The sequence below is a fragment of the Acipenser ruthenus genome, chromosome 5 (genome assembly GCF_902713425.1).
Source record: "Acipenser ruthenus chromosome 5, fAciRut3.2 maternal haplotype, whole genome shotgun sequence".
Taxonomy (NCBI): domain Eukaryota; kingdom Metazoa; phylum Chordata; class Actinopteri; order Acipenseriformes; family Acipenseridae; genus Acipenser; species Acipenser ruthenus.
In genome coordinates, this window is record NC_081193.1 from 30,174,021 (window position 1) to 30,200,102 (window position 26,082).

Genomic DNA, 26,082 nt, shown 5'->3' on the forward strand with positions numbered 1-26,082 from the left:
GGCAGGAACAGAGCAAGTATAAGATTAAAAATACCAGCAATTTTAAACTCAGATTAAGATCACTTGTTTTGCTTAACCCCCTCTGTCATAGCTGATGTGTCTATCTAATTGTTTATTAATATAAATCACTGCATAGAAATGATCATCTTCAGTACCAACACCAGTCTAATGGCTGCTGGTAAACACAGTGATATACAGAAACTAAATCTCGGCGAATACTTTTTACAGTTTTAACATTAATTTATCTTACAGCTCTTTTGGGTGTGGAAGGGCGGCCGGAGTTTCGTTTTGGGTGTATCGACGATCATTGAACTGCTGAGCAAATAGATGGAATTGATTATCTTGTGATTCATGAATTATGATTGTACCTCAACTTTTGACTGTACCTCTTTAGATACCGAGCAAAACGTCCTATAAAAACACGTACTTCACCAACAATCCTTCACAACTTGACATTCACAAACACGTGTATTTAATGTATATTTATTTTCGAACGTGAAAGTTAACTGAGAAAGCTGATCTTGGCTGAAAGTTGCATTGCTTCTCCATCTGTTTTCCATCCCCTATGTGTTAATGATGGTTGAGTCCAGCTCCTTCTACTGGTAACAACAGGCTGCCTATTTCCTTTCCTCTACTATTCTCTGTAACGCAGTCTGTGTCTGCTTGGATCAAGACAGCCTCTTAGGATCTCAGCGCTACAATCTGTTAACTACAGCGGCTCTTCTTGATGATATGAGAGCTGATCAAGGCGATACCCCGCACCTTAGGCATCAGATCTTTTTGCCAAATACGGATCTCTATGCATTTTTCTGATCGCTAAAAATAAAACACAGGAAACCCTTGGCTGTGGGGATAACAGCGTCGACATGACTGCGTTGAGGAAATTGAAATATCTACTGGTTCTTTTCGCAGGTCTAATCACTGCAGCTAACGGTAAGTTTAAAGGAATCCTAATTACTGTGTTCTGTGTGAATGATTGCGAAAAATATACTGTTGTTTTAAAACTGGCTAGTGGTACAGTTTACTCAAAAAGTGAGTTCTCTAGTCGGTTTAGAAGGTGTGTGATAATACATCGTCACGTTACACTTCTTTTCAAAACTTGCATTTTACTTATGTAATGACTGTAACCATTTGCAAACAGAAATGGAAAAGTCCCATTATAAGTTCATTCCATGTATGGTTTTCGATTCATCGCAGGGGTTTATTTGATTCTACTATGTGGATGCATGTACATTAAGTATAGTATTAAAGGGTAATGTGAATGTCATTTTTGTCAATTTTTTGAAGAGACCATCCCAAAATGTAATCCATGCCTATAATTATATGCATGGCGAGGAAACCTTATTACAAGGATAATGAGATCACTTAAAAGGTTGCACTGTACTTCAGAAATCCCCGATTTAAAACAAAACAAAAAACAAACAAACAAACAAACAAACAAAAAAAAACAAAAAAAAAAACGAAGCGATTTTTATTTGCACAGTGTAATTCTTTTTTTATTCAGTGGAACAATCTATATATGCTGCAATGTTACCTACATATATTCACAACCCACACATTCCATAAGTGTGAAAAGCATTAGCAATTTAGTTATTTTTAGCTGAAACTAACCCAGAGACGCCGTATTGTTAAACTTTAAATGGAAAACTTTTAAAGTTTAAACTGTTTAGTTCAATTAGTCATGACCCCCCCTCCCCCAGAGGTTTATCTTATGTTACTGTATGTCCCAAAAAATGGATATCAATGAAGACATTTTCTTCCGGAATATTACAATTTTACAAAAATAGTGATCGGTACCTAATGGTGGCAGGTGTAGTGATATGCAAAATACATGTAATAGCTGGGGTCTGGTTGGTGAGTTGCAGTGCTTTCATCTTGCATACTATGTATATATTTTATATAATTTATAGTATTAGTTCACTGACTGGAGCCTTATGTTGCTTCTGTTTCATGTATTCCATTCCAACACTGTTTGTTATACAGGCGCTGTTCAACGCAGGAGTCTTCTTACCAATGCAATGCTTGGCATTGTAACAGAGAGAGCTTTTTGATGTTAATCCTTCTGGCAGCAGTTCAAGTTCCGTTTTCTAAATAGCCTTGCATTTCATTTTGTCGGCTCGTGTGGTAGAACTGATTTTATCTCTGGAATTTCACGATGCAGTTATAGGGGGTTTCTGCTAAAATATTGGTATGACACACATACTTGTGAAATGCTAATTTGTGTTCAGTGTTGGACAATTACAATGTGACTATCATGAATCGAAGGCGTCAATATAGCCTACAGAAGATCATTTTATGTGTTATTTAAAAAAAGGTCGTAATGGACACAACACATTGCTTCTGATTTACGAGTTAAGATTTGTGTACCCATACTGTAGATACTATCTATCTATCTATCTATCTATCTATGAGATACACCTTTGTTAATATGTAAGGTATTATAATAAGTTACCATCATTACATATTCATAAACCATCCAAAAGTGATGTGATGGCTTTGGCACGAGCTTTTAGTAAAGTTAAAGCAGTTTGCTGACATGCATCGCTTGTTACAGATGTTTACTAGTACAGGAATTGAACATAAAGCAAAGCTAAATTAGGAACCTACTGACGTATTTGTACAGCATTAATTGATTTGCCTTAGATGTAATATGATTTACAACGACTTAGTTTAAGGCTAAACATCCATGTTCTGTTTTTATGTGGCTGCAATAAGTGATGGAACGTCGATTGTATCGATTGTAAATAGTGAAGTATGAGTTTCCACATTTGATTAGATATTCGCTTACCTTTCCAATACGGGTCAAAATCTAAACAAATTCTTCATGCCATTCCGATAAAAAATGTTGCATTTCAGTATATATACGCAGTTAAAAATAAAATATTTTCTTTCTTTTTTCTGATTAGAATGTTCGAGCTGGCTATATTACAGTAGCGTTGAATTCCAGAGAGTAATATCGTTACATTTTAAAACAGCGCATTTGTAGATTTGGGGGGATTGAAGTCCAACCTTGACAACCAGCAAATCAGTGGTTCTAAAAATAGCTTGGGCATTATTTTAATGAATATGGAAATATAGCTATTAAGATAGCACATACGTCATTGCATTTTGGCATTTACTGTATCGGGCTGTTTTGCATTGTCCTTTCGTTCACCTTCATTATCTTTTATTCCTTTTCTTATTTATTCTGTTCCTATTCCTACTCAGTTCTACACACGGGTTTCATTATTTGTACAGCACAATCAGAAACATGTTATTCATAGATGCTTGTTTCAGTATTTTCATTATGATTGGGTGTTTAAAATACGTCGTTGTGATTAGAGTTAGTGATGCTGGAGGCATTTCGACTGGTTCTCAAAGCTTGCGAAAGAATCATTAGTTGTGTCACAGCTGTGCTATCAGAGTTAATGACAAGGACTGCTGCTATTCCTTGTTCAAAGGCGTGAGGGGAGTTTGGGAGGACAAGCGCCAATTAATCTAGTTTTATCAGGCTGCATGTCACACATTTGCAAATATATATTGTGTTATATTTACTTCACAACATGTTCATAATTAAAGGTTAGTTACAATTTGAAAGTCAATATGAGTTTCAATAGAGGTTGAAATCAGTGTTGTTAATAAATATTTGTAACCAACTATTTCATTATTTATGGTGAGCAGATCTTTCAGGCATTTGGTATTTGTGTTTCATGTTTTTCCTCATATTTGGGAGCAAATTTAGTTTCTCAAGGCTGAATCTGTTGATGGGGCCTGTTTGGAACAACACTGACACACAACATTGTTCTATTTCTTTAATTCACAGTATGTCATGTCCATGATGACCCCTGATAAAACTATTCAAAATATATCATGGTCAAATCTTTCAAATTTAATGTGAAACTGAGTTTAAACTAAATACATTTTTGTAGGCTGGCATACAAACGTTTCAACAGGTGTCTTTTTCAATATCTTTCAGCTTCAAACTTCTTGAGTACTGGCTATGTACTGTAAATAATAATGTTCTTATTTATTAAAATATCTTATTTCAAGACTATTATTTTAATTAGAAAAATGTTCAAGAATAACATTCTCAAAAAGTAAATTTAACCACATTTAAACCATAATCTTTTTCTTTCCAAATTATTGGAATTGTTTTGTTCAATTTTGTTTTCCTAGTTTTGCAATGACTTTACTCTAAGTAGTAATCATGTTCATTTTGTTTAAGAGATGTATGCTTTTATCTGCATGTGAATGTGCCATTGTATCGGAATATCCATACAACATTTATTACAATACAATATTTGTATTTCAGTAAATATTGTGTTGGCATTGTACAGCCCACTTACACTCATCTTGTTTGGAATTAAACCTGCTTTGGGGAAGCCCTTGGTGAATAATTTAATCATTTAAACTGAAATAAACATCATATTATCCGAAATATGATGTGAAATTTTGCAGTTAAAATTGGCATTGGGGAGTTAAATTAGTGGGACAGTTCATATAGCTTGCTGTAGATTGTTTGTTTTGTGTGAGCAGTTAAGGTCCCTGGTTCAATCCCAGCTGCCTACCGCAAGTGAGTCATTTTCAAAATGATTGATGAGCAAAATAAAACTTTAGAATAGGTTGCTTGATCCTTTATATTATGTCCCAATGTAGTTTTGTGATTGGCTATACAGTTAAATGTTTCATACTGAATAATTACATTTTACATTATTATCAGCTGCAGAGGATGCATACAAAACTGCAACTGGGGTATACACATGGTGGAGGTGTCTGTAAGTTGAGATATATCTAGAGAACTGCCCATTCAATTATAATGAAACATGTTATAGGCATTGATTAACCTTTGGTACCTAATTAATTCTGCTTATAATTAACTAATGAAGGATACATCTTCAGAACTGTTTGGCCATGTACATTTGTAATTACTATTATTATTATTGCTTTCTTAGCAGATGCCCTTATCCAGGGTGACTTCTAATTATTACAAAATATCACAGTGCAAAGTATCACATTACAAAATATCACACTATAAAATAACACATTTCAAAATATCATATTACAGATAAGAGTAGTTACAAAATACAATAAAATCAGTAGAAAATAAGATCAAATTCAAATAAGAGCAAAATAAAGAATACAGAAAATAATTACATTTAAGAGCGAGTTCGACTAAGCTGTTAACTTAGTAAAAATATTTGCTTAAACAAGTAAAGTCAAGTAAGAGCATGTAGTAAGTACGATAAATGGATGAGAATGATTTCAAATAAGAGCAATTACAAAAAAAAAAACGAGAATACGGATACCTATAAGAGTAAAGTCAAATACAAGATACAGGAAGTAGTTATAATTAAGAGCAGTAATAGAATACGGCAAGGTATGGAGCAGTTCAGAGCAAGTACAAGCTGATGCAAGTACTGGTACAATTGGGTGCCAAAGAGTCCAGTATGGTAGACAGTTGTGAGGTTTACAGATGCTGTCTGAACAGATGTGTCTTGAGGAGGCGCCAGAAGGTGGTCAAGGACTGAGCAGTCTTGATATTCTTTGAGAAGGAGCAGGCTCTGGAAGCGGGGGAGCGGAGAGGAGTACAGCTAATCTGCCGGTGGTGGAAGAACAGAGGGGGTGTAGGGGGAAAGACAGCAATGGGCGAGTACAAGAGTTTTGAATTGGATGCGAGCAGCGATAGGGAGCGGAGCAGCGGTGTAGCGTGGGAGAAATGAGGAAGGGAAAGGACAAGGCGAGCAGCAGAGTTTTGGATGAGCTCATTTAGTAGAAGTTCTTCCACATACAGTGCCTTGCGAAAGTATTCGGCCCCCTTGAACTTTGCGACCTTTTCCCACATTTCAGGCTTCAAACATAAAGATATGAAACTGTAATTTTTTGTGAAGAATCAACAACAAGTGGGACACAATCATGACGTGGAACGAAATTTATTGGATATTTCAAACTTTTTTAACAAATAAAAAACTGAAAAATTGGGCGTGCAAAATTATTCAGCCCCCTTAAGTTAATACTTTGTAGCGCCACCTTTTGCTGCGATTACAGCTGTAAGTCGCTTGGGGTATGTCTCTATCAGTTTTGCACATCGAGAGACTGAAATTTTTGCCCATTCCTCCTTGCAAAACAGCTCGAGCTCAGTGAGGTTGGATGGAGAGCATTTGTGAACAGCAGTTTTCAGTTCTTTCCACAGATTCTCGATTGGATTCAGGTCTGGACTTTGACTTGGCCATTCTAACACCTGGATATGTTTATTTGTGAACCATTCCATTGTAGATTTTGCTTTATGTTTTGGATCATTGTCTTGTTGGAAGACAAATCTCCGTCCCAGTCTCAGGTCTTTTGCAGACTCCATCAGGTTTTCTTCCAGAATGGTCCTGTATTTGGCTCCATCCATCTTCCCATCAATTTTAACCATCTTCCCTGTCCCTGCTGAAGAAAAGCAGGCCCAAACCATGATGCTGCCACCACCATGTTTGACAGTGGGGATGGTGTGTTCAGGGTGATGAGCTGTGTTGCTTTTACGCCAAACATAAAGTTTTGCATTGTTGCCAAAAAGTTCGATTTTGGTTTCATCTGACCAGAGCACCTTCTTCCACATGTTTGGTGTGTCTCCCAGGTGGCTTGTGGCAAACTGTAAACAACACTTTTTATGGATATCTTTAAGAAATGGCTTTCTTCTTGCCACTCTTCCATAAAGGCCAGATTTGTGCAGTATACGACTGATTGTTGTCCTATGGACAGAGTCTCCCACCTCAGCTGTAGATCTCTGCAGTTCATCCAGAGTGATCATGGGCCTCTTGGCTGCATCTCTGATCAGTCTTCTCCTTGTATGAGCTGAAAGTTTAGAGGGACGGCCAGGTCTTGGTAGATTTGCAGTGGTCTGATACTCCTTCCATTTCAATATTATCGCTTGCACAGTGCTCCTTGGGATGTTTAAAGCTTGGGAAATCTTTTTGTATCCAAATCCGGCTTTAAACTTCTCCACAACAGTATCTCGGACCTGCCTGGTGTGTTCCTTGTTCTTCATGATGCTCTCTGCGCTTTAAACGGACCTCTGAGACTATCACAGTGCAGGTGCATTTATACGGAGACTTGATTACACACAGGTGGATTCTATTTATCATCATTAGTCATTTAGGTCAACATTGGATCATTCAGAGATCCTCACTGAACTTCTGGAGAGAGTTTGCTGCACTGAAAGTAAAGGGGCTGAATAATTTTGCACGCCCAATTTTTCAGTTTTTTATTTGTTAAAAAAGTTTGAAATATCCAATAAATTTCGTTCCACTTCATGATTGTGTCCCACTTGTTGTTGATTCTTCACAAAAAATTACAGTTTCATATCTTTATGTTTGAAGCCTGAAATGTGGCAAAAGGTCGCAAAGTTCAAGGGGGCCGAATACTTTCGCAAGGCACTGTATACTGTAGTGATTAGCTCACTGTGACTTATGTCACAATACTGCTATCTGATTGGCTCAACCACTTGCCTAGATCAGATAAGACTTTCAATGAATTTTTGTGACAGTAACGCATCCCACATAGTGTAAGTGTAGACCACTTTGTTGCAATTTTCTTGTAAAAAGAAAAATAAGTCTCACCTTTTCTCACTCTATTTTGGTAATACGTTTTGGGTTGTGTTTCCATGTATTTTTCTTTTAGCCTAAGAAATTCTCATCCAAATGCAACTATCCTAATATTAAAATACTGCAGGGTCTATTTAAATGTTTGTGTCTGAGTTCTAATTAGGACTTGCGTGACTTACTGATATATACTGATTTCTTAAACTGGGTTTCCACAAACTTTTTAGATTGTGTTAAAATGATGAAAGTGCAGCCTGCCTCAAATCAAATAAATAAAAAAGTGTTACACAAATAATAATAATAATAAACAACAACATTCCACAAGAAAGCCCTGTGCACTATCTTTGTATTATTTTTCTAAACATATTTTGACTGCATATATATTTATTATAAACCTAATATACATATATATATATATATATATATATATATATATATATATATATATATATATATACGTTTTGTTACAGAACCGGAGCTTCAGCAAATCTGTTCCTTGTAGTGTTATAGTTAGAGCTAAATACCAGCACTTTAGATTAATAATATAAAAATGATCTAGTCAAAATGTTCAGTAAAGTACATTTTTTAAATACTGGTAGGCTACCCCACTCACCCACATTTTCCACTACATAATAGTCTATAATAATAATACTACTGTACTACTATAGCCGGGCTTTGTTATTTTTTATGATTTGTAGCACCTTTAGAGCTCTATTATAACCACACAAACATGCTTACATCTTTTAGAACAGACGTGTAGCAGACAAAAGGTTATATTAAATATACATGGGATAATCTTTAATGGACTTCAAAATTTCTGAATCGATGATACGCACACACTGTCCTTCTCATAGGGGATGAACTCACTCTGTTCGCCCACCCTACTACTACGACTACTAATACTACTAATAATAATAATTTTTCAACTTGATATTTTGTAATATTAGTCTGAAGATGTCTGGTCGTGGCAAAGGAGGTAAAGGACTCAGAAAACAGGGCGCTAAGTGTCATCGCAATGTGCTCCGTGATAGCATCCACGGCATCACCAAACCCACTATCTGCAATCTGGCTCGCCGCAGACAAGTGAAACGCATCTCCGGGCTGATTTATGAAGAGATCCGCGGGGTGCTGAAGGTTTTCCTGGTGAATGTGATCCAGGATGCTGTCACCTACACTGAACACGCGAAGAGAAAGACCATCACCACTATGGATGTGGGGTATCAATCAATCAACCAATCAATCTTTATTTTATATAGCGCCTTTCATAGTGTACCACCATCACAAAGCGCTTTACAAGATGCAGTAACACCAAAATCCATAATACTTTAAATACAGAGACGTGCATAATACATGATATACACTAAAAACAAATGCCTAATACAATACAGTGAAAAATGCATAATACATGATATAGTAGCTTAATACATGAAATAATAGCAACAACACAGCCATAGTAAAGCCACTGGCAACGAATTCCCAGCTATGGTAATTTAATACATAGGGGTACAAACGTGAAATTATTTGTCCTTAGTAGGTACCTATGTGTGAACGGGCAACGTTGTGGTGCAGTCATTAATGGCTGTAAAATAGCAGCCAGCACCAGCACATGTTCGATAGCAGAGCGCTCTCTTGTGGCACCCCGTAACATATGTTAGCAGTTATTGAACAGTCTCGTGTTAGGAGCAAGCAGTTTCACAATAGCAGGCAATACATCACTGTGAACACTAGAACAACCACGGCAATCATTTTGACGTTTTTCAATTTTAAAATGTAAATTACTTTGCATGTGTGAAAGATACGCAGTTATCCGTTCTTGACTTTTCCTAAATACATGTATTAAATAACCTGATGGCGTTTGAAAGGCAGGATAGCGAAAATAATAATAAAAAAAACTTATAATCCCCTCTACCTAGAATCACTAGAGCAGTCATTTTGACTGCCTTTTACAATGCATACATGCCAACAGTCATATGGTAGGGACAGTCCCGATTTCCTAGCAAATGTCCCGCGTCCCGATGCATCGGAAGAAAGTCACGATATTTACCCATAGAAAAAAATTAATTTATTCTGCACAGTAGAGTTAGTGAAAACCACACTCTGTGCTCTTCGTGCGGCTGACACATCTACAGATCACTAGCTTATACAAAGGTAAGAACGCTTCATTGTGTCTAGTTTTACTGTCATGATGGTCGTGTGGTGTTGAGTTGGGGGGATACGCCTATTGTCTGATGAGTGTTTTTTGCGTATGACCGGGTTAATCGCAGAAGTTAACTGCGATTAATTGACAGACCTACTATACTATATACACTAGAGCCCAGGCAGAGCAAGTATATAGACTATTGGTAGAATTCTCAACAGGGACAGCTGTAGATACTCGACTGGCAGGTAATCGTCTCTGGATGTTCTGGAGTTACCTGCTTTCAGTCCGGGGAGATATAAAGGAGAATTGTAGACTTTCCTTTTTGGTTTGGCTGCTGTGCTCTGCTTCTTGCCCTGGGTTCGTCAACCTCAAAAGTGGAGTGACTGCTCCTTGTATACACATGTGGCTGGGCTTAATTGATTGTTAATTACAATTAAGTCCCAGCCACAGTTTGCATGTGTATTTGGTAGGCATAGTATTAACCCTATCCCTGCCAAACTGGAATGTGCGTGGTATGTGCGTGCTACGTCACTGTGGAGAGACAGTGACGACTTTGTAAGCTGCACGGAAACCCGGCCTTTGACATACTTTTCATTTTATTGACAACCAATTGCCAGCACTTCTGAAGGATATAGCAGTTGAATGAAAATGCATGCAGAGGTGCTGTTGTTGACACAGTACTGTAATAGTGTGATTATTACTCCTGTACACACACAGCACTGTCATTAATAGTTTATTAAATAAAAATAGTAAACATGCAGTAAACCAGATCTTCATGTTTGTGTATAAATAATATAATCTGTATTTATGTCACAGGGCTACTTTATATTTTTTCTTGTGTGCTTTATGTTGATGAGGCCCAGGGTGTTGACTACTAACTGAAGGACATACTAAGCCATTATTGCCAAGCTTCTTTGACAAAATAGGAAAAAATAAGTATACAGGTTTAGAGACCTTGTCATTCAGTGTTTTTTTTTTTTTTTATGTGTTTTCTTTTTTTTTTTTTTACAGATTATCGCTATATGACTCATAAAAAAGTGCTTTATAGTTAAGTTGTTTTATAAGCAAGGTTTTTAAAAATACTGAAGCTACTGCAAATAAAGCTTTAGCTTAGCTTTAGGTAACATGGGTACCTACAAAGGGAAAAAAAGTCAAGTTAGTACCGAAATATGTATTAAATTAGCATATCTATATTATTTCTGCCATCTACCGACAGCACCAGGTTTGAGCAAATTCATTGAGCAAGATTTGTTTTAAAAGTATGAAAACATAAAAAAGAAAAAAAACAAACTTAGTTCCATGAAGAGAAATATGGGTCCTAACATCAGCTTGCTGCAAGATTTACTACATAACGAAGTTCCAGAAAGTCCCAGTGGATCACAATAGTATCTTGTTGAACTCGTATGGACTAATATACTGGATCCTAACAACAAGAACAAAAAATATATATATAACCACATTCTACTGGCGAGAGCCTTGCACTGTCACTGCAGAATTCAGATTCAGGTATTTATTATTATTATTATTATTATTATTATTATTATTATTATTATTATTATTATTATTATTATTAATAATATGTAGTGAGAAATAAGGGCGAGTATGGTAGCCTATTGCAAATTTACTACCAATATTTAAAAAAATGTACTGTACTAAATATTTTGACTGGATAATTTTTTTATTATTAACCTACAGTGCTGGTATTTTAGCTCAGTTCGTTGACTATATGGATCAAATTTGGTGAAGCTATGGTTCTGTAGGAAATGGTGTATACACTATGTATGTATATATATACTTCGGATGAGACATAAAACTGAGGTCCAATTTGTAAGTGACTCTGCAGCAGCAGTGTTGTTGTTGCATAGTTCACCCCCTAAGTCGTTTAGGATAAATGTATCTGCTAAATGTCTAATTATTATTATTATTATTATTATTATTATTATTATTATTATTATTATTCATAATAATAATAATAATAATAATAATAATAATAATAAGTATAATAAGTATAATAGGTTTAGAATAAATATATATGCAGTCAAAAATGTTTAGCAAATAATACAAAGATAGTACACAGCGCTTTGTTTTGGAATTTTTTTTTTCATTATTATTACGCTGTGTCTGGGTTTTTTAATGTTTTTTTCCTTATGTTTTTTATTGCATTTTTTTGGTGTCCACATTTTTTGTCTTTCTTTTTTGTAATACTTCTAAGGTCATACAATTTGTCTGTCGCTTACAGTGCCTGTTGCTTACATGTTTCTTTTCTTAACGTTTTTTTGGCACTGCGACCATTTCACTAACTAACAGGTCAATTTCGTCTTTGTGGAAATTTGTTTTCCTTTTCTTTTTGGCCGGTACCATCCATAGTTACATCAAGGTCAGAGTCTGCAGAAGCCGTAGCTCGATCCTATTATATTTGCTTACTACTTCTTTCTGTTCACTATACCACTCTTTTCTTTGCCATAAGGAAGTTCTAAATCTTGACATTCGGCGTTGCAAATCTAGTTATATGAGATGCAAATTCCGATCTCTCCTGTATAGATAGCAGTAATTTACGCTGTTCGTAAACTTGCAGTGATATTATGGTAGTTGTTCACGAAAAAATGCTGTTTAGCACATCGCACGCAAAAATTCTACGAAGGACGGCGGCTACAAATTCACAGTATTTATGAGCATGTAAGTAATACTAGTACATAGAGCCCAGTTGTATATTTTTAGTTTTTTGAAAGAAAGAAAAACCTTGCCAAGATACAGGCACCATGGCTCATGTGTTATTTCTAATTGGCAATGATCACAAAAAATCCATGTGTTATTTCTCCAGTTTCCAGATTAAAATGAGATATTCACTAATGGAAGCTAAACTGAGTAAGTGTAAAAACTGCTAGTTTTAACATCATAAGAACATAAGAACATAAGAAAGTTTCCAATTGAAAGGAGGCCATTCGACCTATCTTGCTAGTTTGGTTGTTAGCAGCTTATTGATCCCAGAATCTCATCAAGCAGCTTCTTGAAGGATCCCAGGGTGTCAGCTTCAACAACATAACTGGGGAGTTGGTTCCAGACCCTTACAATTCTCTATGTAAAAAAGTGCCTCCTATTTAATCTCCATGTGTGACCCGTGGTCCTTGTTTCTTTTTTCAGGTCGAAAAAGTCCCTTGAGTCGACATTGTCAATACCTTTTAGAATTCTGAATGTTTGAATCAGATCGCCACATAGTCTTCTTTGTTCAAGACTGAATAGATTCAATTCTTTAAGCCTGTCTGCATATGACATGCCTTTTAAATCCAGCATAATTCTGGTCACTCTTCTTTGCACGCTTTCTAAAGCAGCAATATCCTTTTTGTAGCGAGGTGACCAAAACTGAACACAATATTCTAGATGAGGTCTTACTAATGCATTGTAAAGTTTTAACATTACTTCCCTTGATTTAAATTTAACACTTTTCACTATATACAGTGCCTTGCGAAAGTATTCGGCCCCCTTGAACTTTGCGACCTTTTCCCACATTTCAGGCTTCAAACATAAAGATATGAAACTGTAATTTTTTGTGAAGAATCAACAACAAGTGGGACACAATCATGACGTGGAACGAAATTTATTGGATATTTCAAACTTTTTTAACAAATAAAAAACTGAAAAATTGGGCGTGCAAAATTATTCAGCCCCCTTAAGTTAATACTTTGTAGCGCCACCTTTTGCTGCGATTACAGCTGTAAGTCGCTTGGGGTATGTCTCTATCAGTTTTGCACATCGAGAGACTGAAATTTTTGCCCATTCCTCCTTGCAAAACAGCTCGAGCTCAGTGAGGTTGGATGGAGAGCATTTGTGAACAGCAGTTTTCAGTTCTTTCCACAGATTCTCGATTGGATTCAGGTCTGGACTTTGACTTGGCCATTCTAACACCTGGATATGTTTATTTGTGAACCATTCCATTGTAGATTTTGCTTTATGTTTTGGATCATTGTCTTGTTGGAAGACAAATCTCCGTCCCAGTCTCAGGTCTTTTGCAGACTCCATCAGGTTTTCTTCCAGAATGGTCCTGTATTTGGCTCCATCCATCTTCCCATCAATTTTAACCATCTTCCCTGTCCCTGCTGAAGAAAAGCAGGCCCAAACCATGATGCTGCCACCACCATGTTTGACAGTGGGGATGGTGTGTTCAGGGTGATGAGCTGTGTTGCTTTTACGCCAAACATAAAGTTTTGCATTGTTGCCAAAAAGTTCGATTTTGGTTTCATCTGACCAGAGCACCTTCTTCCACATGTTTGGTGTGTCTCCCAGGTGGCTTGTGGCAAACTGTAAACAACACTTTTTATGGATATCTTTAAGAAATGGCTTTCTTCTTGCCACTCTTCCATAAAGGCCAGATTTGTGCAGTATACGACTGATTGTTGTCCTATGGACAGAGTCTCCCACCTCAGCTGTAGATCTCTGCAGTTCATCCAGAGTGATCATGGGCCTCTTGGCTGCATCTCTGATCAGTCTTCTCCTTGTATGAGCTGAAAGTTTAGAGGGACGGCCAGGTCTTGGTAGATTTGCAGTGGTCTGATACTCCTTCCATTTCAATATTATCGCTTGCACAGTGCTCCTTGGGATGTTTAAAGCTTGGGAAATCTTTTTGTATCCAAATCCGGCTTTAAACTTCTCCACAACAGTATCTCGGACCTGCCTGGTGTGTTCCTTGTTCTTCATGATGCTCTCTGCGCTTTAAACGGACCTCTGAGACTATCACAGTGCAGGTGCATTTATACGGAGACTTGATTACACACAGGTGGATTCTATTTATCATCATTAGTCATTTAGGTCAACATTGGATCATTCAGAGATCCTCACTGAACTTCTGGAGAGAGTTTGCTGCACTGAAAGTAAAGGGGCTGAATAATTTTGCACGCCCAATTTTTCAGTTTTTTATTTGTTAAAAAAGTTTGAAATATCCAATAAATTTCGTTCCACTTCATGATTGTGTCCCACTTGTTGTTGATTCTTCACAAAAAATTACAGTTTCATATCTTTATGTTTGAAGCCTGAAATGTGGCAAAAGGTCGCAAAGTTCAAGGGGGCCGAATACTTTCGCAAGGCACTGTATCCGAGCATCTTGTTGGCCTTTTTTATAGCTTCCCCCACATTGTCTAGATGAACACATTTCTGAGTCAACATAAACTCCTATGTCTTTTTCATAGATTCCTTCTTTCATTTCAGTATCTCCCATATGATATTTATAATGCACATTTGTAATGCCTGCGTGCAGTACTTTACACTTTTCTCTATTAACTGTAATTTGCCATGTGTCTGCCCAGTTCTGAATGCTGTCTAGATCATTCTGAATGACCTTTGCTGCTACAACAGTGTTTGCCACTCCTCCTATCTTTGTGTCATCTGCAAATTTAACAAGTTTGCTTACTATATCAGAATCTAAGTCATTAATGATTTGGGAATAGCAGAAGACCTAGTACTGATCCCTGTGGTACTCCACTGGTTACCTCACTCCATTTTGAGGTTTCTCCTCTAATCAATACTTTCTGTTTTCTACATGTTAACCACTCCCTAATCCATGCGAATCCATTTCCTTCAATCCCTACTGTGTTCAGTTTGAGAATTAATCTTTTATGCGGGACTTTGTCAAAAGCTTTCTGGAAATCTAAATAAACCATGTCATATGCTTTGCAGTTATCCATTGTCGATGTTGCATCCTTAAAAAAGTCAAGCAGGTTAGTTAGGCACGATTTCCCTTTTCTAAAACCATGCTGATTGTGTCCCAGGATACAGTTACCATATAAGTAATTTTCCATTTTGGATCTTATTATAGTTTCCATAAGTTTACATATAATAGAAATCAGTCTAATTGGTCTGTAGTTACCTTGTTCGGTTTTGTCTCCCTTTTTGTGGATCGGTATTACATTTGCAATTCTCCAGTCTGTCAGTACAACCCCTGTGTCAAGAGACTGTTGCATGTTCTCAGTTAGTGGTTTGTAAATAACTTCTTTCATTTCTTTGAGTACTACTGGGATTTGGCCCAGGGGATTTGTTAGTCCCTTTAACACTTCTGCCTCTGTAGTGCTAAAGTTATTAAATGAAAGCTGGATATTTTCACAAGTTATACATTTAGCAAACATATTGACAGTAATTAGAATCTCACAATTAATACCAAAAAAGAAACCAAACCAAAGAGAAAAGCACAATAAGAATGAAATTGATCATGATGCTGAAACAAAATGTCAGGAAGCTTATTAAAGTGTTTCAAAACAACCAGGAATCTGACGTTATCATCTGAAATTTCCCTGTAACAGTCCCTGATAGAAGGGTTGAGAATGGTATAGAAATGCTTTACATGGAATGAAATTCAAATCTGAATTAAACGGATACCACTAGATTGAGAATAAAGGCAGTGAATAAATTATACTAGGAGAAAGCAATGGAGCTTGTTGAGAATGGCAAATAAGTAGATGCTTAATTTTGAAAAATAAATCGACTTAAAAATGGCTCATTTGTGTTTTTGACTGCCAGCCTTAGAATAACAGTTGCATATCCAGTTAGATATTTCTTCATAAATAATGTGGTGTTAGCAGAATCATGATTTGTTACATATTTAATCTATTTATTTGTATGTATTTATATTTTCCCAAAATGCTTTTACAAGTTAACTTCTCCATGTGTAAACTTACATCCATTTGAGTCCCCAAATGATGTGACCATACCACAATTTAAAAAAAAAGAATGGAGTAATCAGCTTCCATTATTGATGCCTAGGTTTTAGAGCCTCGAACTGTACCAGTGCATTTATATCTAATAAATTAAAAGTTAAACATGCATTTTGCATCTCACTTTCATGATAAGTTAGAATGAACCAATTTTTTCTTAAAGTGCTTTAAAAAAAATCATATTTAAATGTTCACAATATCCTGTAGCTGTACAGTTATTGGGTGTTTTTTAGGCATACAGTACATAAAGATTCTTATTTACAGTCAAATTCACAATGTACCTATGATGCTAAACAAATTTATTTTCCCATTTTATAACTTCACTTGTTTGTCATAAAAGCTCAGGGGAGGCCACAACCACCTCCTACAAGCTTTCAGAAAATCTGTAAATGCAATGTCAATGAGAGTAGGTGGCAATCTGTGATGTAACACTCATTTGTCAGTGAACTATGAATGTAGTGTTACACCAAACATTGCTTTCTCTAAAAATAAAAACTCCCTCATACTGTCTAAGATTACTGGAGAGCAGTATGTACTCCAGTGTATGCTATTCATGTATCAATACGCTTTTTGCTCCCAGTTTATTAAACTCAAACACAGTAGATGTGTTGTAACTACAGGAGTTACAACAAGCTTAACTGATTTTCAGCATATCATGCTGAAAATTGTTAGTCAGCAGAGATCCGATTATAATTACACCCATCACAGAATCATAACATTTCACAGAAATTCACAGAATCATAACATTACAATTTCATAATGTATCTGACTATTGTGAAATCAAATACTCTAGCCCATTGACAAAGCATAGATTACAAATTTGATGCCTGCAAATTTTAAAAAGCAGTTATTTATATTACAGTGTTATATGTTACACAAATTATTAACTATACACATGGACATTTTACATTGTGAAAAATAATATTTCAAAGTTCTGTACTTCCCCTTTGGCATGCACAATTTGATTTAATTACAGAGCATGAATAATTATATGATCTAAAATGGATTTAGTGAATGTATATACTACCGTTTTTGTTAATTCATTTTTTAATGCATATAATTTGTGTCAAAATTAATTAAACAATAAGTGAAGGGTGCACTTAAAACAATGACCTATTTTACAGTCAAGCGCTCAAACATTTTGTACCCGTTTTTGCTACACATTGCTGTGGAAGAGCTAAACTAAACACAATGTGTTCACCACAATCAAATGAGGTGTCGGAAAAGAATTGATGGTTTAATTCTGTCAATTTCTAAATTAAACACACAGCTGCCTTATAAAATAGGCACGAGTTTAAGCCCTGGTTCTTGAACAGGGTTGAATGTAACAGTATGTAGGAAGCATAGTGCATGACCTAGCGATCTTGTATTACCAAGCAAGCATTTTAACCATTGTATAAATGGACCGACCCAATTGTTTTTCTCTTTGAGATTTCACATGCAGGCTTCAGCAGTATATGTAACACTGGCTGTTAAATTGGTACAATCACAGTACATTTGTGACCTCATCCAGCAATCAAAAGCAGCAAAATATTTTAATAAAAACATGAATCTGAAATTCTTTATGAACAAAGCTCACAGAATCTACCTTCAACAAAAGGAAACTCACCAGCAAGAACCTATTTTTTTCAGCAAACACAAAAAAGCTGACGAGCAGCACCTTTTATCTGAGACATTGTTGCGCCCTAAATTAAATCAATTATCCAGAAAAAAATGACACAAAGAAACATTTTGTTAACGTACACAATGTCAACTTTCAAGGCCCCGCTGCTAAATTAACTACATTCCTGTTTAAATGGATTGATGACTTTACAAGCACGTTTTGGCTGGGCATACAGTAATGTAAACAGACATATAATTGCTTTGCTAAAACATGTTATATTACAAATAAATGTATGCTACTATTATTATAGTTACAACACTCAAATTAATTTCAGCCAATCGTACAGATTAGGAACAGTGCCAATCTGACCCAAACCATGTAAATATACCCTAAACCACGCAGTTATACTACAGCCCCAGATGAAACCTACATCACAACTAAATTAGATGCATTTTTGTTTTGTTTTGTTAATAAAGTTCCATAACCACTGTGAACCAGAGTTAAAGGCCGTAGCTGAGCTGGCAAAGTCTGTCCTTTCTGCAGTTTAACCACACAGATAGGAGGAACTGTCAACTTTAACATCCACAGCATTGCATAAATAAAATAACCGAGCAGCATCACCTGGCAACCTCAGGAATGATTACACCTGGCCAGCACAAACACTCGCCTTCGGCTTGTTTATACCAATAAAAAATTTCCCTCGGTAACCAAGCGTTGCTACTTGATTACTGGATATATAAATGCATTCTGATTCCGTAAACATGGTAATGTTACTGGAATATACTGTATGACTATTAAAATGAAATATTTCATTAGATTCTGATTTTTTTAGCAACTGCAGTAGTGCTATAATGATCTACACAGATTATACCAAAGATTTACCAATTGTACATCATCGGTTGAGCCATATGGTAGTTTGGCAGTATTATACAATACATAGCTTTTGCACTCTGACAGAACATTGATTTGTACGACCATGCACTGTAAACCTAACCAATGGTGACAGCTTAAGATCCTACAGCAGTTATTTCTGAATGCCACTGCAGTCTGACTGACCTCCCCAAAGTTGAAGAGGTTTTTATGCCTTTAGCTTTTAAAGATTTCCAATTACCAGTAATCTATCTGAGTTACCATGTGCCTACTCAGGTTATTGCAATAGTATAATTACTTGGCTGTCCTAAATTGAAAAATAAATCTCCCATGATTTCTCTACCATTGATTCCAGTTTCAGCATGAGAAGTGTCACTTGTCTTTCTGCATTGATTATTATGAATCGACACCCTGGGAAATGGACCACAGTACTTCTTAGACAGAATTGCTTCAGCCAGTCATTGGAGACATTCTGCCCAGGTTTCTCCTATACTGAAAATAATAACATTTGTTTTTGACACTTTTTAAGGGTGTTTTTTATAAAATGCAGTTTATTTTTATTTATTTATTTCTTAGCAGACGCCCTTATCCAGGGCGACTTACAATTGTTACAAGATATCACATTATACATTATTTCACATTATACAGATATCACATTATTTTTACATACAATTACCCATTTATACAGTTGGGTTTTTACTGGAGCAATCTAGGTAAAGTACCTTGCTCAAGGGTACAACAGCAGTGTCCCCCACTGGGGATTGAACCCACAACCCTCCGGTCAAGAGTCCAGAGCCCTAACCACTACTCCACACTGCTGCCATATTTAGCCACATTGGACAGTTTACTGTCCAATGTGGCTATTTAGTGGTTTTTGTTTCAAATTTAGGCAAGCTATTTTACAGTGAAATAACAAATAGAACATACCACATAGCAATGCATGCTGCAGGATATATTGTATAAACCAGTCTCCTCGATCAGTTTGTATTTTTAGGCCTAAGAGTCACGTGCATGCACTGCTTATTTTTGTCAAATACAATTAACAAGTGAACAAGTTGTATTAATTAATCAAGTGATAAAGGAAAACTATGATGTTGGAATAGGTACAGTGCACACTTTATATTGTTAAATAGGTCAGCCAGACACCACATACAGTAAGTCAATTGTGGAGTGCATTATTTTCATGAATGCAAATCATACTTTGTAAGCCTGCACACATTTTTGATAGAACATCTTGTTACTATTCGTAAGACCGTGCAATTCAAAAAAGCTCCAGATAAATTGCTAACATCACAAGGATGCATTTTTAAATTAATCGAAATAGTTAATTACAACTTTCACAAAGTGTAAATGTTGCAGTGTCGATGCTGTATAATGTTGCACTGTTAGTACTTCATCCAATGCTTCAGTATCTGTCTTAGGTATCTGAAAACGTGGTATGCAAACATACCAAGTATTATGCTAGCTAGCTATATGGCAGGTTCTGCATGAAAAACACTTATATATCCAAATGCCATCCTCCAATTCGAAGACACCCATATTACTTTCTCTCTCTCTCTCTCTCTTTCTCTAAATATTATTTATCCTTTAAATAGTATTTTAGAAAATGTTAGGTGAAGTCAAAACACATGTAGCAAAGTGGTCCTCAAAGTTGTGAATTTTTAAATTGACTTACTGTAGCAGGGTGCCCCGCCCCTGTGTGTATTTTTGTGTTTTATGTTGTATGTGGTGTGTTTTTGTTGGTGTGTATGTATTGGTGCATAGGGTATAATGTGTGCTATGTAGCACAAATTATGTAAAATGTGTAGTTGTATTTAGGCAGAGGGATTGCACAATCACTTCACGTGCAGATAAAATGTGTATTGGTATGTGGGCACGGGGATTGCACAAATTAGTTCCCGTGCTGGGATTCAAGTGAATGATTAATTAGTAATTGAATCCCAGCGTAGCTGTATATATTGATGCATGAATCAGTCACTCTGGGTTTGGTGTTCAGTAGAGAATGGGAGAGAGGAGGAGACAGAAAACTAAAAATAAAAATTGTTACTCGTGCTGGAGGACCAGCACAATACTTATTTTATTCAATATTTCTCCAGTATTTGTTTTGTCGGTTTATTTTGGCCAACGTGCCATTTGTTTTGTGTGTGAAGTGTTTGTTTTGTTTAAACCTTTTATTTTGTTCATTTATTAAAACACATAAGCAGCGCATTTATTTCACTCGCAGTGCTGTGTGTTTCTTCCGGGTCTGACATCACCGCACAAGCCAGCTTGCCACACTTGCGTAATTATTTATTATTTATAACTCTGACATCCCTTGCAAGATGGGAAACTCTTCTGAACATCTGGCCCATAGTTTTTTAAGTCACCTTGAAGAAGTTTGTACACATTCTCTTAACAGATGGTATTATTATGAGGAAGACAGTTGCCAAAATATGTGTCTACTATAGTTTTAAAGCAATTCAGTGAGGGGAGATTGTATGAGTTTGAAAACCCACTAGCTGCGCCACCCACCTAAAACAGCTAATATCGTATGACCCGTTTCAGCTAGCAACTTCATATTTTCATTGTTGTGGAAACTCCTCAGGTAAAATCTAACAACATCTTTGAGTCTGACCTCCGACCTAAGATGTTCGCACTTTTAGGTTCATGATTTTGTTTTCTTTCCAGATGATTCATACTTGGTACTGTATTCTGCAATTCTCTCAGTCAAGTTCAATCTTCTGTATTATACAAGAAAAATGAACCCCTTCATGCAATGATATATATATATATATATATATATATATATATGAACTTTTTTCACATTTTGTTGTGTCAGTGCCTCAGAATTTCATGCTTTTAAATGAGGATTTTTTTCCACTTATCTACACAACATACTCCACACTGTTAAGGGGAAAAAAGTTTTTATTGAGAAAAAAATTATATATTAAAAATACAAAACTGAAAGATCATAATTGGATAAGTCTCCACCCCCCTGAGTTAATACTTGGTGGAAGGACCTTTGGCAGCAATTACAGCTGTGAGTCTGTTGGGATAGGTCTCTACCAACTTTGCACATCTAGATTTGGCAATATTTGACCATTCTTCATTACAAAACTGTTCAAGCTCTGTCAAGTTCCTTGGGGAGCGTTGATGGACAGCAATCTTCAAGTCATTCCACAAATTTTCGATTGGATTTAGGTCGGGGCTGTGACTGGGCCACTCAAGGACATTTACCTTTTTGTTCCTTAGCCACTCCAGTGTAGCTTTGGCTGTGTGCTTTTGGTCGTTGTCATGCTGAAAGGTGAACTTCTGTCCCAGTTTCAGCTTTCTTGCAGAGGGCAGCAGGTTTTCCTCAAGGACTTCTCTGTACTTTGCCCCAGTCTCTGCCGATGAGAAACATCCCCATAACATGATGCTGCCACCACCATGCTTCACAGTAGGGATGGTGTTCTTTGGGTGATGTGCTGTGTTGGGTTTGCGCCAAACATAATGCTTTGCATTTAGGCCAAAAAGTTCCATTTTAGTTTCATCAGACCACAAAACTTTTTGCTACATGGATTCAAGGTGGGCTTTCTTGAGTAATGGCTTCCTTCTTGCCACCCTACCATACAGGCTAGATTTGTGGAGTGCTTGGGATATTGTTGTCACATGCACACTTTGACCAGTCTTGGCCATAAAAGCCTGTAGCTCTTGCAAAGTTGCCATTGGCCTCTTGATAGCCTCTCTGATCAGTCTCCTTCTTGCTCGGTCATCCAGTTTGGAGGGATGGCCTGATCTAGGCAGGGTCTTGGTGGTGCCATACACCTTCCACTTCTTAATAATCGTCTTGACTGCGCTCCAAGGGATATTCAAGGCCTTTGATATTTATTTATACCCATCCCCTGATCTGTGCCTTTCAATAACTTTGTCCCGGAGTTCTTTTGAAAGCGCCTTTGTGCACATGGTTGAGTCTTTGCTTTGAAATGCACTACCCAGTGGAGGGAGCCTACAGGAACTGCTGAATTTATCCTGAAATCATGTGAATCACTACAAATTAACACAGGTGGAGGCCACTTAACTTGGTGTATGATTTTGAAGGCGATTGGTTACACCTGAGCTAATTTAGGATTGCTATTACAAGGGGGTGGACACTTATCCAACCAAGCTATTTCAGTTTTTATTTTTAATTAATTTTCTACAAATTTCTAGAATCTTTTTTTCACTTGGAAGTTGTGGGGTAGGATGTGTAGATAAATGAAAATAAAACTATTTTAATGCATTTAAATTCCATGCTATAAGGCAACAAAAGGTGAACATTTGATCTAAGAGGGCTTCCATATTGTATTATAGTTACTCAATGTTAAGTTAAATAATACATTACTTTTTTTTATCAAATATGTATATATATATCAGTTGCTGGAAAATGAGTAAAATGTCAAAAATAAAGGCATATACCTCTTCCATGCAGAACAAAATAGTTTTCAGAAAGCTTTCACAGTAAAACATCACATAATCCTAGTAGGAGCTATGCTAGCTGGGGGAGTGATGAGACACTGATCAAATAGCATCTGACAGATTTAGAAAATAAATTGTTTCTGGAGTTTCCCAATTGGGATTTTATTTTCCTAATTTCATATCTCAGAAGAGTATTCCTATTGGCCTTATATGTGTACACTAAAAACAAACTGTAAAACTGCAATGGATGAAAATTGCTGCTTTCAAGCAGGGAGACAGAGCAGGTTCCACAGCAGACACAATGGCACCCAAGAAATGTAATTTTAATCCTGGTGTTGTTGTTCATGCTGCTTTGTGTCTGTATCTCTTGATTCATACAATTCCGAGCTGGCATGTTGAAAGAAAAGAAGGTCAAAGTCCAATTTTAGCCCTCCTCAAGAGAGAGGGCCCTATTTTGAAACACCTGCAAAGGCATGGGCAAATCTTTACTGGAATAAAACAATTGCAACAGTATAAATCTAGCCACAATTTAGTTGCAGGAAGGTGACATTTACACCATTAAGTGTGGGGGTTGTGACATTGACAAAACATAATTTACATCAAACAAATAATGGCATACCATTCATTTGGTGTGTAATGTACAGTACTGTGCAAAAGTTTTAGGCAATGTGTGAAAAAATGCTGTAAAGTAAGAATGCTTTCAAAAATAGACATGTTAATAGATTATATTTATCAATTAACTAAATGCAAAGTGAGTGAACAGAAGAAAAATCTAAATGAAATCCATATTTGGTGTGACCACCCTTTGCCTTCAAAACAGCATCAATTCTTCTAGGTACACTTGCACAAAGTCAGGGATTTTGTAGGCATAGAGTCAGGTGTATGATTAAACAATTATACCAAACAGGTGCTAATGATCATCAATTCAATATGTAGGTTGAAACACAATCATTAACTGAAACAGAAACAGCTGTGTAGGAGGAATAAAACTGGGTGAGGAACAGCCAAACTCAGCTAACAAGGTTTACTGTCAAGAGTCATACACCATGGCAAGACTGAGCACAGCAACAAGACACAAGGTAGTTATACTGCATCAGCAAGGTCTCTCCCAGGCAGAAAGTTCAAGGCAGACAGGGGTTTCCAGATGTGCTGTCCAAGCTCTTTTGAAGAAGCACAAAGAAACTGGCAACGTTGAGGACCGTAGACGCAGTGGTCGGCCAAGGAAACTTACTGCAGCAGATGAGAGACACATCATGCTTACTTCCCTTCGCAATCGGAAGATGTCCAGCAGTGCCATCAGCTCAGAATTGGCAGAAAACAGTGGGACCCTGGTACACCCATCTACTGTCCGGAGAAGTCTGGTCAGAAGTGGCCTTCATGGAAGACTTGCGGCCAAAAAGCCATACCTCCGACGTGGAAACAAGGCCAAGCGACTCAACTATGCACGAAAACACAGGAACTGGGGTGCAGAAAAATGGCAGCATGTGCTCTGGACTGATGAGTCAAAATTTGAAATATTTGGCTGTAGCAGAAGGCAGTTTGTTTGCCGAAGGGCTGAGAGCGGTACACGAATGAGTGTCTGCAGGCAACAGTGAAGCATGGTGGAGGTTCCTTGCAAGTTTGGGGCTGCATTTCTGCAAATGGAGTTGGGGATTTGGTCAGAATTAATGGTCTCCTCAATGCTGAGAAGTACAGGCAGATACTTATCCATCATGCAATACCATCAGGGAGGCATCTGATTGGCCCCAAATTTATTCTGCAGCATGACAACGACCCCAAACATACAGCGAAAGTCATTAAGAACTATCTTCAGCGTAAAGAAAAACAAGGAGTCCTGGAAGTGATGGTATGGCCCCCACAGAGCCCTGATCTCAACATCATTGAGTCTGTCTGGGATTACATGAAGAGAGAGAAGCAACTGAGGCTGCCTAAATCCACAGAAGAACTGTGGTTAGTTCTCCAAGATGTTTGGGCCAACCTACCTGCAGAGTTCCTTCAAAAACTGTGTGCAAGTGTACCTAGAAGAATTGATGCTGTTTTGAAGGCAAAGGGTGGTCACACCAAATATTGATTTGATGTAGATTTTTCTTCTGTTCACTCACTTTGCATTTTGTTAATTGATAAATATAAACTATTAACATGTCTATTTTTGAAAGCATGCTTACTTTACAGCATTTTTTCACACCTGCCTAAAACTTTTGCACAGTACTGTATATGGAAAATACAGATTACTCTTGATAAGTAACTTTTTTAATGTATTGAATTGCATTGTAAACGATATTAATTCAGTTCTGTATACTGCTATTTTACACATCCTGTTTTGTTTGGTATGGAACATATATTAAAGATGTAATGTTCATATTAAAGATATGAGTTGACATACTCAGTCCTTTTGTGCCAGTTATTTTATAAAGCTGCTGCTTACAGTGTCAAAGCCTCATACTGTATCTCAAAACCATTTAAGGTTTTTGATATTACCAGCTAACAAATGCCATTGGAGTTTTGTTGCACAATTCTCAGTATTCCTGTGTGTATGCCAAAGTATTTTGTATATTGTTTTTGCTTTCAAGATGGATTTCACTTGGATATTTTCTAATATATGCATCTTTCTTAAACATTTTTCATTGTGATTTCCGATCTGCAATTAATGTGCACATACTGCAGTGCACATTCACCAAATTACATCAAGTCAACATGATAATGGCTTTAGGGCTGTGAAAGTGTTATTATTGGGAACTGCTAGCGCTAACTGTTTTGTATCATGAGCAGATTGCAGACATCATTTTGAGTCAGTGT

At 36.7% G+C, this 26,082-nt stretch overlaps 1 protein-coding gene across 1 annotated transcript in view; it reads left to right on the top strand.

The window, feature by feature from the left end:
• The first annotated feature begins 653 nt into the window (after nucleotides 1–653).
• Nucleotides 654–26,082, top strand: part of LOC117402922 (CUB and sushi domain-containing protein 1-like) — a 778,430-nt gene continuing 753,001 nt past the window's right edge. The window contains exon 1 of the mRNA XM_034004588.3: nucleotides 654–933. Within this exon, the coding sequence (XP_033860479.3) occupies nucleotides 867–933 (67 nt within the window). The 5' untranslated portion in view covers nucleotides 654–866. The remainder of the gene's footprint in view (nucleotides 934–26,082) is intronic.